Source organism: Furipterus horrens, unplaced genomic scaffold (assembly GCF_987537825.1).
Source record: "Furipterus horrens unplaced genomic scaffold, mFurHor1.1.pri manual_scaffold_4, whole genome shotgun sequence".
Lineage (NCBI taxonomy): Eukaryota > Metazoa > Chordata > Mammalia > Chiroptera > Furipteridae > Furipterus > Furipterus horrens.
In genome coordinates, this window is record NW_028327174.1 from 186,607,020 (window position 1) to 186,622,530 (window position 15,511).

At 36.5% G+C, this 15,511-nt stretch overlaps 1 protein-coding gene across 1 annotated transcript in view; it reads left to right on the plus strand.

Annotated features, from left to right (window-relative positions):
• Window positions 1-15,511, plus strand: part of HSDL2 (hydroxysteroid dehydrogenase like 2) — a 43,205-nt gene that overhangs the window by 19,778 nt on the left and 7,916 nt on the right. The window contains exons 7-10 of the mRNA XM_090274570.1: window positions 756-950; window positions 2,533-2,604; window positions 8,459-8,608; window positions 10,292-10,420. Coding sequence (XP_090130696.1) covers window positions 756-950; window positions 2,533-2,604; window positions 8,459-8,608; window positions 10,292-10,420 — 546 coding nt within the window. The remainder of the gene's footprint in view (window positions 1-755; window positions 951-2,532; window positions 2,605-8,458; window positions 8,609-10,291; window positions 10,421-15,511) is intronic.

Here is a 15,511-nt window from a genome sequence, read left to right on the forward strand (position 1 = left end):
CTGTCTGTTTTGAGCAAGTTGCAATCAGGAGAATCAATCTGAAGCTACTACTTTCCTAGTTATTCCTTAATAAGCCTCAAGTTTTAGGGTCACCTTTAGGATTCTTGTGATCCGAGGTATATCAGCTTTCATTACAGATCCTATATTTTCTTTTCCAAAAACCATCAGGGAATTTCATGTTCTGATGGATCTTGTTGTTAACCTCTACTGATTGAGTGCTTATGATGTGTCTGCCATTGTTTTACCCACTGGGCATACAGGGATGAAAAAGAAAAGCAAAGTCTCTATATTCTAGTTGAGAGGACAGAGAGACAATAAACTTAAGAAAGGAGCTCCGTAGTTTAGAAACAGGAAACTGAGACCGAAAGATGCAAAGTGGCTTACCAAAAAACCGTGGCATAGTTGGCATAAAAATCTCAGTCACCTGACTTACAGCTCAGTGTTCTTTCTATTATACCTTACTGGCTTTCTTGACTCTCAAGAATGGTATGCAAATTCTTAAGTATTCTAAATCAGAAAAGTCTTAATTGAATTTTGCCATAAGTCTTATGAAGGAATACTCTATAAGGCGCTGTTGTGTAGGACAAAGAAAATGTGTTTTCTACCCAGTCATGTCAGTAGAACATTTAGCAAATGCTTTAAGCTCTGGACCTTGTTTTCATTACCTGAGAAATAAGGGATTAGCCATCGTGCTTGATACTTCCGTAGTCCTGTTATTTGATTTGGAGTTATGGTTGTATGTGTTTTCTCTACAGCCATACACACCGCTGCTATGGATATGCTGGGAGGATCAGGTATTGAAAGCCAATGTAGAAAAGTTGACATCATTGCAGATGCTGCGTATTCCATTTTCAAAAAGCCTAAAACTTTTACTGGCAACTTTATTATTGATGAAAATATCTTAAAAGAAGAAGGAATAAAGAATTTTGACATCTATGCAATTAAACCAGGTAATGCATGTTGTTTTTAAAAATAGTGATGTATTTTTCCACATTTTCTGCAAGGAACACAAATCTGCTTGTATGATTATAAAATTAATATGCTCTTTTAAAAGCCGTCCTCCCGATAAAGGGAAAAGCCCATATCAACACACCTTAAAGAAGAAAGGACAAACAGAAGTGAATTGGTGGCTTTTAAAGTGATATTCAAATACAGAAGGTCACATCAGCTACTAGCCATTTCCAAATCTGGAAACCAAACGTGAAAATTAGATTTTAAAATCACAGAGTAAAGATTATACTCAAGGATATGGTAATGGAAGATACAGTAGTGAGTTTTTCACAAAACTTAAGATTATGGGCTTTTTCTAAATGTGTGTAAGTACTCAGTAGTCCCCCTTATTCAGAAATTATTTTTTATCTCTGAAATTACAGATCATGATGGTGATGATAGTGCATTTTACTTTATGCATAAGACAAAATATATACTAAATAATAGTCATTATTGGGGCTAATTATATTTTAAATATCATTTACTAGGTTAAACGTATATTTGTATCATCCCTGTCTTTGAGTTTGAACTGATTTGAATTAAATAGCTCTTCATAGTCTTATAAAGCATTTTTATATATGTTGCCTAGTGAACCTCATAGCAGTCCCGTGAGGGAAGCAATATTGTTTAGTGACTAAGAACATGGGATTTGGGAAAAGAAAACTCAGGTTCAGATTCCAGTCCTGCTGCACTTTAGGTGGGTCACCCACTTTCTCTGAGTCTCACTTTCTTTATTGGTAAAACGAAGGGAATGTTACCTTCCATATAGGAATTTTGTAAGAACTAAATGCATTACCTTATATAGTGTGCTTGGTACAGTGCCTGGCTTATGCTATAATCACAGTATTCAGTAGTTACTATTTACAGTAGAAAACAGGTTCAAAGAGATTAAACCTCAGTCTAAAAATAGTTGGCTAGTAAGTGGCAGAACCTGAACCAGACCCAGGTCTTCGGCGTCCTGGTACAGTGTAATTATCACTTTAGGTACTAAAGACATAGCGTCTTTATTCACAATATTATAAATTTTGATTAAATTAAAAATCCTATCAAGCGTTGAGAACTTATATGATTAGGCACAATGGTAAGTGTTAGGCTATAAAAAACGCAGTGCATTCCTGCCCTTTAGTTTTTTTTAATCTTCTGAGAGGAAGGAACAGACAAACAGAGACAGGGATGGGAAACAAGTCCTTCTTAATGAGGGAATCCCCTTCTCTCTGGGGGTCAGGTAGGAAATGAATCCTAAGCACCTTGGAGGGAGAGATGAGAAGGGGGCAAAGGCCTCTGGGAGAGCAGTTAAGGCCTTAATACAACAGGTGACTCTGGTTGGATGAAATTTACCATAGGAGGGGAGGATAACTGGGTTATGGGGAAGCTATTTTTAATTAGTAATCAGGCAGTTTAACAGTTCTCCTAGGGGTCTTTCCATCACACCAGAATGATTCTTTAAATAAAAATGGGTACAATGTTTATTAAACAGTGTTACAATCTTAATATATTTAAGTTGTTACATTAACCTGATTATTTGGGGGTCATATTTTTCAGGCCATCCTTTGTTACCAGATTTCTTCTTAGATGAATTCCCAGATACAGTTACCCAGAAAATGGAATCACATGGTGAGATATAGACCATATTTTATATAGGAAAATAAAGATACGTAAGTGTTTTTTCTGAAGTGTAGAATTAACATTTCTGTCTTCTTTTAAATAATTGTGTGATTTAAACTAGAACTTGTGTAGTCACATTAGTTGATGTGAAGGAAGTCTTAGTTTTAGCAAAGAAGGTTGTCTTTTTTTCTCCCAGTGAGAAGTTCTCAACATAATCTTTTGATTTTATTTTTAAAAGTTGTCTGAAAAAAACCTGAGCCCTTTTGTAAGGTTTTATTTCTTTTCCATGGCACTGTCTTTAGGTATTTTGTGTTGATGTGTTATTTTATTTTGAGGAAAAATGTGTCACATCAAAGTACATCTAACACCATTCACAGAGTCTGTGCTATGTGACTACTTTATGGGAGAAATTAACTTCGAAGGAGGTTGTGGTTTTCACTTTGTTTTGTTTTTTATAATTCAGAAACAATAGCCCCCTTGAGTTGGTCCAGCATTTGCATGGTAGTCTTCTGTTCTGGCATTATGCCACTAGCTTACTGAAGATGTCAGATGAAGCACTTTTTAACAAATGCTCATGAGAAGAATTTCTCTTCTGGTTTATTAGCAAGAATAGTTGTTCTTCTTCTGGATCCTTAACTTATTTTTATCTTATAGACAGTCTCCTAAGTGATTATGAATGCTTTAGATGGCTGCTAGACAATTTAGGAACAGATTTCCTTTATACATTTAGCAAACTTACAGAACCTTACCACAGTGCACATTCATGCTGACCTTTCTGGCTTAATCTTATCCTTTCTATCTTTATCTGTTCTTCCTCCAAATTATTGGAGATAGTTTAAAAAGTTACTTTGGAAACTTTTCTTTTGTAATATATAAGGGAAAAAAGTTATTCAAAATCTCACCACCCCAGAGATAGCTCTTTTAAAATTTAATATATACTTTTCATTTTAAAATTGAGATTTTCATTTGGTTGCCACATGGATGTATCAGAATATTAAAACAGGACTGTCAGGATTTATCTCAAAAGGCATTTACAGAATGGCAGAAATTAGGGAGCTTATCAAAGTCTAATAGACTGGTCCTCTAATAGAGTGCCCAGCACTCTAAGATTGGATCTATCCACTCATTGATTACATATATTAATTTTGTTTTTCAACAAATATTTATTGGGCACCTACTGTGTGCCCAACACTATACTTTTGCGTACATTGTCTCATTTAATATATATGTCTCTACAGACAGGTATTATTCTCATCTTACATCCGAGTCCACACAGCTCTCAGGAGCCAGAGCCAGGATTTAATTTCATCTTTCTTCAGTTCCAAAGGCCATACCCTTAAACAGTAAACTTTAATTTCTTTCCTAACTCCTGAATACTTCAAGTCCTTTAAATTAGCATATCCCTCCTCTGGTAATTCAATTTATTAATTTATAATGTGTTGCCATCTTATGAACTAAATGTGTAATTGCTATGATCACCCTATTCTCTCCCTTTGGGCATAATTCCATAGGGAACAGAATCATAGTCAATAGGTTGTTTCATGTTGTTCTGTGGCCATGAAATTAGAACAAAAGATGTTAGATAAGTAAAATGTAAGATAAATGTTTATTGGCATCAGGCTTTGATAGGAATGATTTTGCCTATGGGATCAAAATATGTCAAATGCATTAATTTCAATCAATATATCCATCTCCCCATGAGAGATGCCATCATCCTTTTGAGGTCAGAATCCTCAAATTCCTTTGGCTAAAGCTCCTCTTCCCATACAGTGCTGGAAAGATCATTTACTTCGGTAGCTCTCTTTTCCCCATCTTTCTGCTTTAGTCTACTGCAGTTTTACTTGACATTTTCTGTAGGTATATTAATATATTCATATAGTAGGTAATAGTCCAGTATATCTGGCCTGGGTTCTAACTTTATCTCTTTCAGGTGATTTTTTACTTCCGTATTCAAGTCCATATATGTTGGCTTGACAATTTTGCTCTCAGAGGTCAGTGTGTACCCCTCATTTTCAAAGGGGAAGAGAAGGTCACCATTCTATTATACTATTTGATAATCCTGTTAACATTTAATTATACCTTTTCTGGTTCTTGTGCTATGTATATCTGTTTTATATAATTACATGTGCAATTTTGTAATATATTGTAAACTTTGTACATAATTTTAAATTAATGCTTTTTCTCATATTAAGAACAATACTTTTCATTGATTCCCCTCCCCTCACCCCCAGGCAATGCAGGGGGCCTGCTCATCCTTTTTCTTTTTTAACCTTGAGTTTATTTATTTATTTATTTTAATTATACTTTTAATCGCTTCTGTTCTGGTTGTTCTGAATTATTCTGAAAATGTAGCCTGGCTACATTTTCCCTGCAGTTATCACCATCTTTTATTATTTTCATCTTTTGTTCTTTCCTTCTATATTCTGGGAGACCTTTTTAAATTCATACTCTATATTACTGATAGAATTTTTGACACTTTCGTCTCTTCTATATTGCCTCTAATGTTAATTTTGTCATTGTGTTTTTTTGTTTCCCATTTTTCTTTTATTCTATTATCTTTTCATCTCAGTCAATTGTATATGACTTTCTGTTTCATATAGTTTTCATATAGAATTCTTGTGGGGTTCACAGTGAATTATTTTTAGAGATAAACTTCTGCTATTCAGGATAGCCTTCCATTAAAAAACATTGTTTTTTCATAGGCATCAGGTTTTTCTTTCTTCCCTGTTAATTCATCCTATTAGTAGATTTCTCCAGAACTAGTGCAGTCAGATGATAGGGTTATGTGGTTGCCTTTGGCTTCGTCCACTCCCTAACCATCTGGTGGAAATCCTTTCTCATAGTTTCTGATGTGGTACCTGTTAGTCATATAGCTAGTACCTGTGTGCACAGCTGATATGAGACCTTCTTTTACCTGCCCTGCTTAAAAACTTCTCTCTTCAGCATGCCCTAATGCCAAGGTCCTTTTCTTCCCCATCTTTAGTACTCATGCTTTGGGTGGTGTGTACTCCCCAGGATGAACCACCACCAGGACCTCCACTACTGTCTGTTTCTCTGGTATTTGGGAGCTATAAGCTTTGAAATTGGGTTTGAAATATGGGGGCTTTCTTGAAAAGTATCATTATAGAACAGCGAGATATATTATAATCTAGGATCAGAGTCTGATCCAGTAGTCTAAAATGTGAGAACCTGACTTTCAGCCAAGATAGGAGGCGTAGGTAGACACGCTGCATCTCCCTCCACAACTGAGAAGGAATACTCAGCTACCTCAAAACTAGAAACAACCAGAAGTTCCAGAAAATCAAGCTGCATGGAATTCCAACAAACAAAGATATAAAGAAGAAATACTCACCCAGACGGGTAGGAGGGGTGGAGCCAAGGCAGAGAGGACGTAGTGTAGAGGCGACAGCGGTGACAGCAGCAGTGGCTAGCCAGTGGAGAGCACAGTCACACATTTAAAAAAGTAGAGAGGGACACTTAGGGAGCACTCCCATCACCACACCAGACCATGCAGCTCATGATTCCACCACCAGGGAAAATAAAGCCTCATTGCTTCTAACTATGAAAACCCATAGGGGTTGGGGTGCAGGAAGAAACTTCTGGTCTCTCAGAAGAGTCTGCTTGTTTAGAGGCCCCCATGATCTCAGAACATCTGCGGATCCACCCACTCTGGGAATCATGGCCAAGGCAAGAGCTCAAGAGGCACCAGTCTCATATGGGAAGTGGGAGAAGTGCCTGGAAAAGGGGGGAGTGCTGAGCAAGAGGCATTGTTCCCTTTTAGACCCCTCCTCGACATACAGCGCCACAACATGGTGAAACGGGTTGTCCTGTACTGATGAATACCCAAGGCTCCACCCCTTACAGATGCCAGCTCTACCTAAGACACGGGGGCAAACACAAGAGGCTGTCAAGTTGAGGAGATACAGAAGTATGGTCCAAAAGAGGGAACAGATAAAGGGTCCAGTGGGAGAATTAAGTGAGGAGCAGATAGCCAACCTAATAGATGCAGAGTTCAAAACACTGGTGATAGCAGTGCTCACAGATTTGACAGGTACACTTGAGTAGGGCAAAAGCAAAAGGGAAGAAGTGAAGGCTATGCTAAGTGAAATGAAGGAAAATCCGCATGAAAGCAGTGGTGAAGGGATTCAAATCAACGATTTGGAACATAGGGAAGAAATATATAGTCAACCAGTACAGAATGAAAAAAACAATGAGAAGCTTAGGAACCTCTGGGACAACTTTAAACGTACCAACATCTGAATCAGGAGTGCCAGAAGGAGAAGAGGAAGAGCAAGAAATTGAAAACTTAGGTGAAAAAATAATGAAAGAAAACTTCGCAGATTTGGCAAAGGGAATAGACACACAAGTTATAGAAGCACAGAGAGTCCCAGACAAGCTAGACCCAAAAAAGACCACACCAAGACACAGCATAATCAAAATGCCAAAGGTTAAAGGTAAGAGAATCTTAAAAGCAGCAAGAAAAAAGACAAGAGTTACTTTAAAAGGGATTCCTTTAAGACTGTCAGCTGATTTCTTAATAGAAACTTTGCAGGCAAGAAGGGACTGGCAAGAAGTATTCAAGGTGATGAAGAGCAAGAACCTACGACCAAGATTACTCTATCCAGCAAAGCTATCATTTAGAATGGAAGGGCAGATGAAGTGCTTCCCAAACAAGGTAAAGCTAAAGGAGTTCATCATCACCAAGCCATTATTACATGAAATGTTAAAGGAACTTATTTAAGAAAAATAGGAACAAAACTATGAACATTAAAATGACAAGCTCACAACTGTCAACAACAGAACCTAAAAAAATAAAAATAAAACAAGCTAAGCAAACAATAAGAATAGGAACAGAATCATAGGTATAGGGATCATTTGGAGGGTTATCAGCTGGGAGGGGGAAGAGGGAGAAAGGGGAAATGGTGCAGGGATTAAGCATAATTGGTAGGTACAAAATAGACAGGGGGAAGTTAAGAATAATATAGGAAAGGGAGAAGCCGAAGAACTTACACGCATGACCTATGGACATGAACTAAGGGGCGTGGGATTGCTGGAGGGAAGCGGGTACTGGTCAGAGAGGAGCAAAGGGAAAAGAAATTGGGACAACTGTAACAGCATAATCAATAAAATATACTTAAAAAATTAAAATACATTGAGTACAGATCATGAAAAAATAAAATAAAACATTAAATTTGAGAACCTTTCTTCTTTGTTCAGGTAAGCAGAGCTATTCTTCCTTTGAGATCTTTCATGAGGTATGAAGCACAGGCAGGCAGTCCTGGGTACCTGAGGCTGACTTCATCTACCTGAGAGTTACTGACCTCAAGGCTACTAGCTATGTGTCTTTTTTTAAGTATTTGAAATGCTCTAAATGTAGCTTTCCCATTAAAGATTACATATTTGTACTCTACTGACTCTACTATTATCTCCAATTCAGCTCCACTGATTACACAAGAGGTATCAACTGTGTCATCTTTCCGATTCTGGCATCTTCTTATTTGGTTTTAGAATTCACAGTGGATGATAAAGGAGTGATTAGTTATTACCCCTAAAACTCTTAATAGCTTGTTTAGGTCCATATATTATAAACATTGTATAGTTTAGTAGGGGTTTGCTTTTTTTAAACTTAATCTGAGAATCAGCCTTTTGCTTGGAGACTATAAACCATTTACGTTTATAATCATAATCGACATGTTTGGCTGTTACTCCATTAGGTTGACTTATGCTTTTAGATACCACTGAATGTATTTAAGGTCATTTTGGTCAAACAGGTTTAATTGGTAGCAAGTCTATTCTGTTAATTCTGTGTGTAGCCTTACATTGCCTAGGCTTTAAAGCCATTTTCATCAATAATATTTTACAGGTGCTGCTCCACAATTGAAAGAAGAAAAGCCTCAGCCACCATCAAAATCACCTTCTGGAGCTGTGGAAGAAACATTTAGAATTGTTAAGAACTCTCTCAGTGATGAAATTGTTAAAGCCACTCAAGCAATCTATAAGTTTGAACTCTCAGGTAAGGATTACATCTGGTTATTTGAGTCTTATGAAACAAAGTAGGATACTTCCCTTGAAAGAAAATCAGCCTCCAGTTAGTAATCACCTGGCTAGTTGGCTGTGTACAGAAGCCTTACCCTAGAATGTAGACAATTCAGAATTACAAATAACTACTGATATATATTTTTAAGATCAGTGCATATGGACACATATAAAATAAAATTTCATTACAAATACTTTACAAGTACTTCCAGTGTTACAGGTAGTGTAATATAGTAATTTATCATCCACCATGGACACTTTACCATTTTTATCTTCAAGATTAGTACAGTCATTCTGAATGTAGTCAGACCTCTCATGGATGCTGTTGACCACTCTTTCCTTCTGGAAATGCTCCCTTTCCTTGGCCTCTTTGACAATAGCTTTCCATGCTTTACTCCTCTGTCTGTAATCATACCTTCTAAGTCTCCTGTGTTAGAGGCTTCTCCTTTATCTTAGAGGATGTTCTTCAGGTTATTTGTCTTAGCACTCTACAGACTTTCACTAGGAGACTCCAACCCCGCACATGACTTCAGTGGCCATATGACGTGATTACTTATATATCTCTATTTCTAGCATAGTCAGACTTCATTAGACATATTCACTTGGCTGTCACAATTTGAAAATGTCCGAAGCAACTCACCGTTTCCAATAGCTGCCCTTGGCACTACCTGTTAAATCTGCTCTTCTTTAGCATCCTCTCTCAGTAAAAAACACCCCAATATTTACTGTTCCCCATGCCCAAAATTAGGAAATCATTCTCATGCACCCTCCCCACCTTTTCCTTTTCACTTTCAATCAGGTACCTAGTCCTATGGGTCCTGCTTTGAAATTATTTCTCTAATATGCCTACTTTTCTCTATTCCCACTGCCATGATCCTGATCTAGGCCTACATCCTCAAGCTCCTAAATTACCCAACACCATCCTAACTAGTCTTCTGCATCCTTTTTTATCCATCTCCAATATATTCTTTACACTGCTCTTAGGGTGATCTATGTAAAATACAAGTCTGTGTCATTCTCCTTCCACAGCATATCTTAGGATGAAGTCAATGAATAAGTACATGGCTCACTGCACTCATCTGACTGCTTTACAAGCTCATCCAATCCCACTGTCTGCTCTCTTTCTACTTTCTGGCCCTATTATACTTTTTTTCAGTTCTTTATTTAGCTAATTCTTACTTAACTTTTAAATGTCAGCTTCAGTTGAGATTTCCTGACTCCATATCACCCTCCAATTCCTCTTTTGTAAGAACCATGTTATTGCAGAGTCTTCAGAACCTAGCCTAGTGTCTAGGACATAACAAGTACTTAATAAATATTTTCTGAAATTGATAGAGTCCTGGGGATTTTAGCCTGGGAAACAGCAGTATGTAAGAGCATTCTAATTGTAGCAGCTATTAAGTTTAAGAAGAAGAGGGTTTCTTTGGCATTTATTTCTCTCATCTTTTTTTTTTTAAGTGTATTTTATTGATTATGTTGTTACAGTTCTCATTTCTTTTCCCTTTGCTCCCCTCTGCCCAATACCCCCTTTCCCTCCAGTAATCCCACCCCCTTAGTTAATGCCCATGGGTCATGCATATAAGTTCTTTGGCTTCACCCTTTCCTGTATGATTCTTAACTTCCCCCTGTCTATTTTGTTCTATCTTTATCTTCTTTGTAGGTGAAGATGGTGGAACGTGGTTTCTTGATCTTAAAAACAAGGATGGGAATGCCGGATATGGAGAGCCATCTGATCAGGCAGATGTAGTGATGAGTATGTCTGCTAATGATTTTGTAAAAATGTTTTCAGGTGAGTTTTCAATTTCATTAATTTATCAATACATCAATAAATAAGTGTTGGTGAGAGTGTGAAGACAAGGGAACCCTTATGCCTTGTTTGTGGGATTGCTTTTCACTATGTAAAACAGTATGGAAGTTCTTCAAAAGAATTAAAAACAGAACTATTTTATGACACAGTAATTCTACTTCTGCGTATTTAGCCAAAGAGATCAAAAACAATAATTCAAAAAGATATATGCATCCCTGTGTTCATTACAGCATTATTTACAGTAGCCAAGATATGAAAGCAACCTAAGTGCTCACCAATGGACAAATGGATAAAGGAGATGTGGTACATATATATGATGGAATATTTCTCAGCTGTAAAGAAGAATAAAATCTTATCTTTTGCAACAACATGGATAGGCCTAGAGGGTATTATGCTAAGTGAAATAAGTCTGACAGAGACAAATACCATATGATTTCACTTATATGTGGAATCTGAAGAAAAAAATAAGTAAGAAGGCACAGACTCATAGATACAAGAAAAAAACTGATGGATGCCAATTTTGCTGGCTATTGTAACAGAAAATAGCTGCTCTTTCCTGTGGCCCAGTGACCCTGCTTTCCATGGCATCCCTAACCAAGAGAATCTTTTGCATAATTTTCTGTTCTGCCCATGTTTGTCTGACTGCCAGAAAAAAATTTTAGGGTAATTTAAAATTCTTTTTCTACTCTTAGAATACTTCTCCAAATGCTAAGTTAATTAGCATATGTATTTATTAAAAGTATTATTAGCATTATAACATTCTAATCTAAAGATTATTTAATGAATCGTAAATGTCATTAACTCTTTGTTCTGTTTCAGTCTTCATAAATTGAAGATCACAGCACATTCTGTGCCCTGTAGGTCTTGTTTTCTAATGGCCTACATACTATCTGAGCTAATCAGTGTATAATGATTTAGATCTCTTCAGCTTTCTTTTTTTTGTATAGTAGTGTTAAATAGTCATGGTGCAAAAATTAGAAAATACACAAGAAAAAATAAAATAAGTAAAATTATTCTTTAGTACACTACTGAGAAATGACCATCAGTTGATTTTGGTTTACAGTCATATATATTTCTGTGACTATATAAATAAATACATGTAGTTATAAAAACAGTATTACAGCATTACTACTATTGATAATTTTTTTCATTTAGTACAATATAACATATTCCAATGTTGATGAATAGTTATCTGTAATTATTTTTACTAGTTTTAGTGTTTCAGCAACTGTTTTTATAAAACTTAAGCACAGTGTTTTGGACATAACAGATGCTTAATAAATGTTTGGTAAATTTAAATCTTAAAAATACATAATTTTTTTAACATAATGACCATTTAAAATAAAAATTTGTCAACTTCTACACAAATAACAAATAATTATAGTGAATATTTATTAAATGATTACTGTGAGTTAAGCAATACTCAGAAGAGTCTTTGAGCTAAAATATTTTCTCCATTTTATAAAAATGGAGACTGAGGTTTTGGGGAATTAAATAATAAACCCAAGGTCACATAGTGAGTAAATGTTAGAGCTAGGATTTGAATCCAAGTCCAAGTTTATGCTCTTATAATCATGATGCTATTCTGTCCTGTAAAGGTGCAAGAATCAAGTTACTTCTTTAATTTACATTTTATTTATTTAGTATAAACGTATACTAATGTGCTTTTCATTTATACGTTTCTGTGAATGTGCTTTCTGTTTCCTGGATTGACTAGGAGAGATTGGCCAGTTAAATGAGTAATTTTAAAAGGAGTATTTTTATAAGGTTTATTTTATAGAAGTGGTTTAGATTGGGAGTGGGTTTGCTTTTGCTTATTTCCTTTTGTTCTTCATCTACTTTCTTTTGAATGGACACAATTTAAGACTTTATAATCCTAAGCATTCTCTTTTAAGAAATCATAGCCATTTCTCTGCCCTAATTTACATAGTGGATACATTATAAATATAAATACTTAGAGCAACTAATGATCAACTAATCAGAATCTCTCCTTTTTGCCAGTAGAGGCCACTGTACGGTAAAGCATTATGATAGAAAATAAATTAAACAAGATTATCTGATTAATATATTGGGAGGATGGGTTCTATAGGATACTGTGCTTACTAGCTATTTTTAAAGTTACTTTTTCCTTTTTTATATTTATTTTTATTGTTTATGCTATTATAATTGTTCCCGCTATTCTTTTGTTGTTCCATTTATTTATGCATTCTTTGGTTGATTCTTGTATGTGCTCTGAGCGGGTATTGAACCTGCAGTCGTGGTGTATCATGATAATGCTTTAACCAACAGAACTACCTGGCCAGGGCTATGTATTGATTTTGTATCCTGTGAATTAACCAGTGAAGACATTTAGGCCTGGAATTTTTGTGGAAAAATTTTTTAATTACTAATTCAATTTATTGTTATATGATAAAAGGTTTTATTTGTTTATTTTAAAGATTTTATTGTTTTCAGAGGGAGGGAAAAGGGAGGGAGAAAGAGGAGAGAAACACCAGTTGGTTGCCTCTTGTACATCTCCAGCCAGGGGCCCTGCTGGCAACCGAGGCCTGTGCCCCAACAGGGAACTGAACCAGCAACCTCTCGGTTTGCAGGCCAGCACTCAACCCGCTGAGCCACACCAGCCAGGGCAGTTTTTATTTTTTTAAACAGCTTTATTGAGATATGATTCACATACCATACAATTCACCCATTTAAAGTATACAATTCACAGATATTTGCAACCATCATCACAGTTGCTTTTAGAACATTTTCAGTACCTCAGAAAGAAACTATATCCTTTAGCTATTAGCCACATATCCCCCATCTACCTGCCTCTAGTCCTAAACAACCACTAATCTACTTCCTGTCTCTGTAGATCTCCCTGTTCTGGACTTGGCATGTGAACAGAACCATACAATATGTGACTGGCTTCTTTCAGCATGTTTCTTTAGCATGTTTTCAAATTCCATTCTTCTTTTTTAAAATATTTATTTTTTTAGAGAGAGGGGATAGGTGGGGAGAAAGAGAAGGAGAGAAACACTGATGTGTGAGAGAAACATGGATTGGTTGCCTCTAGGACACCCCCAGCCAGGGACCTGGCCCACAACCCAGGCATGTGCTCTGACTGGGAATCAAACTGGCAGCCTTTCGGTTCACAGGCCAACCCACTGAACCACACCAGTCAGGGCTCAGCTTTCATTCTTGATGTAGCATGTATCAGTATTTCATTCTCTTTTATAAGAGTATGGAGATGAAATTCACATAACATAGTTAACCATCTTAAAGTGTACAAATTCAGTGGTATTTACTTGTGCATTTACAATGCTGTCAACCACCACTAATTTTTAGTTTTAAAACTTTTCGTCACTCCAGAACACCCATATCATTTAAGTAACACTCCCTATTTCAGCCTCCACTGTCCCCTGGCAGCCACTAATATGTTCTCTTTCTCTCTGTGGATTTGCCAGTTCTAGAAAGTTTATATAAATGGAATCATACAATATGTGATTTTTGTGTGTGTGACTTCTTTTACTTAACACAATATTTTAAAGGTTAATCCAAGTTGTCGCATGTATCAATATTTTTTATGACAATAATATTTCATCATATGGACATTCCATAGTTTATTCCTTCACCTGTTGACAGACGTTTGGGTTGTGTGACCATTATGAATAATGCTGCTATAAACGTTTTGTGTCCCAAGTTTCTGTGTAGACGTATGTTTTCATTTCTCTTGTATTGCTGGGCCTTATGGTAATTCTATGTTTATCTCTTTGAAGAATTATTAAACTGTTTTCTATAGCAGCTGCACCACTTACTACTAGCAGTGTATGAGGGTATCCTCACCCTCCCTAACACTTGTTATTTTTTAGTTGTTTTTTTATAGCATTCCTAGTGGGTATGAAGTGGTATCTCATTGTGGTTTTTGATTTGCACTTTCCTAATGACTAATGATGTTCATCATATTTACATGTACTTATTGGTCACTTGTATATCTTCCTTGAAAAAAATATTCAGATCCTTTGCCTATTTTAATTGAGTTTTTTTGAATTTTAAGAATTCTTCATGTATTGCAGATATAAAGAAGATATGCAACATGATGATTATATACCTTATTGGGTATATAATCTGAAAAAAAATACATGTTCTCCCATTTTTGTGGGTTGTCATTTCACTTTTTTAACACATTTTGACACAAAAGTTTTTAATTTTGATGAAGACTGATTTATCTGGGATTTTTGTTGTTGCTTGTGCCTCTGCTGTCAGATCCGAGGAACCTTTGTCAGATCCACGTTCTGCTGATTTACCCTTACGTTTTCTTCTAACGGTGTTTAGTTTTAGCTCTTAAAATTAGGCTTCTGACCCATTTTGAGTTAATGCTGTATATGGCGTAAGGTAGGGGTCTACCTTCGTTTGTTTGCACGTGGATATCCAGTTGTCCCAGTACCACTCGATGATTAGGTTTTTCTTTCTCCATTGAATTGTCTTGGAAGCCTTACTAAATAGCAATTAACCATAGATGTATAGGTTTAGTTAAACATATGGGTAAAATTAAACATAGAATTATCATATAGTGTAAGTGGACAGGGACTGGCCTGGAGCAGGTCTGCCTCAGGCCAACCTGTAGTGTGTGGCTTCTTGATGTCATGTAGGATTTCACAACATGAGTCCAGGTGATTTTGAGAGTACATTTATTAAAGCTGGGGACAGTGAAACTAAGGAAGGACTTAGGGTAGAAGAAGCAGGAGAGACAGAGAGCCTAGACGGTGCTCTGCTTTGGCTGTCTAGAAATGTTATAGGAAAGAAGTGAGCCAAGGTGGGGCTGCTTTTAGCTTACTGGGGAGTAAGAGAAAACGGGGGCCTTGGAGACAGGATCAGAGGGTAAGCTTGGGTGAGCCGCTGCTGCCCTCTGCTCTCCTGCAAGTCTCATGGGGACCCTTAGAGTTTAGGAAGAAGTAAGAAGTTTATACCCGAGAAGGGGCATGGGCGTGCTCTAGACTAGAGTGAGCCATCACCCCATCTTTGTCTTGAATGTTTTTATCTTTCCTCTGCAGGTGAAAATCTTAGGGGAGGGGTCAGCAGAATATTCATTAA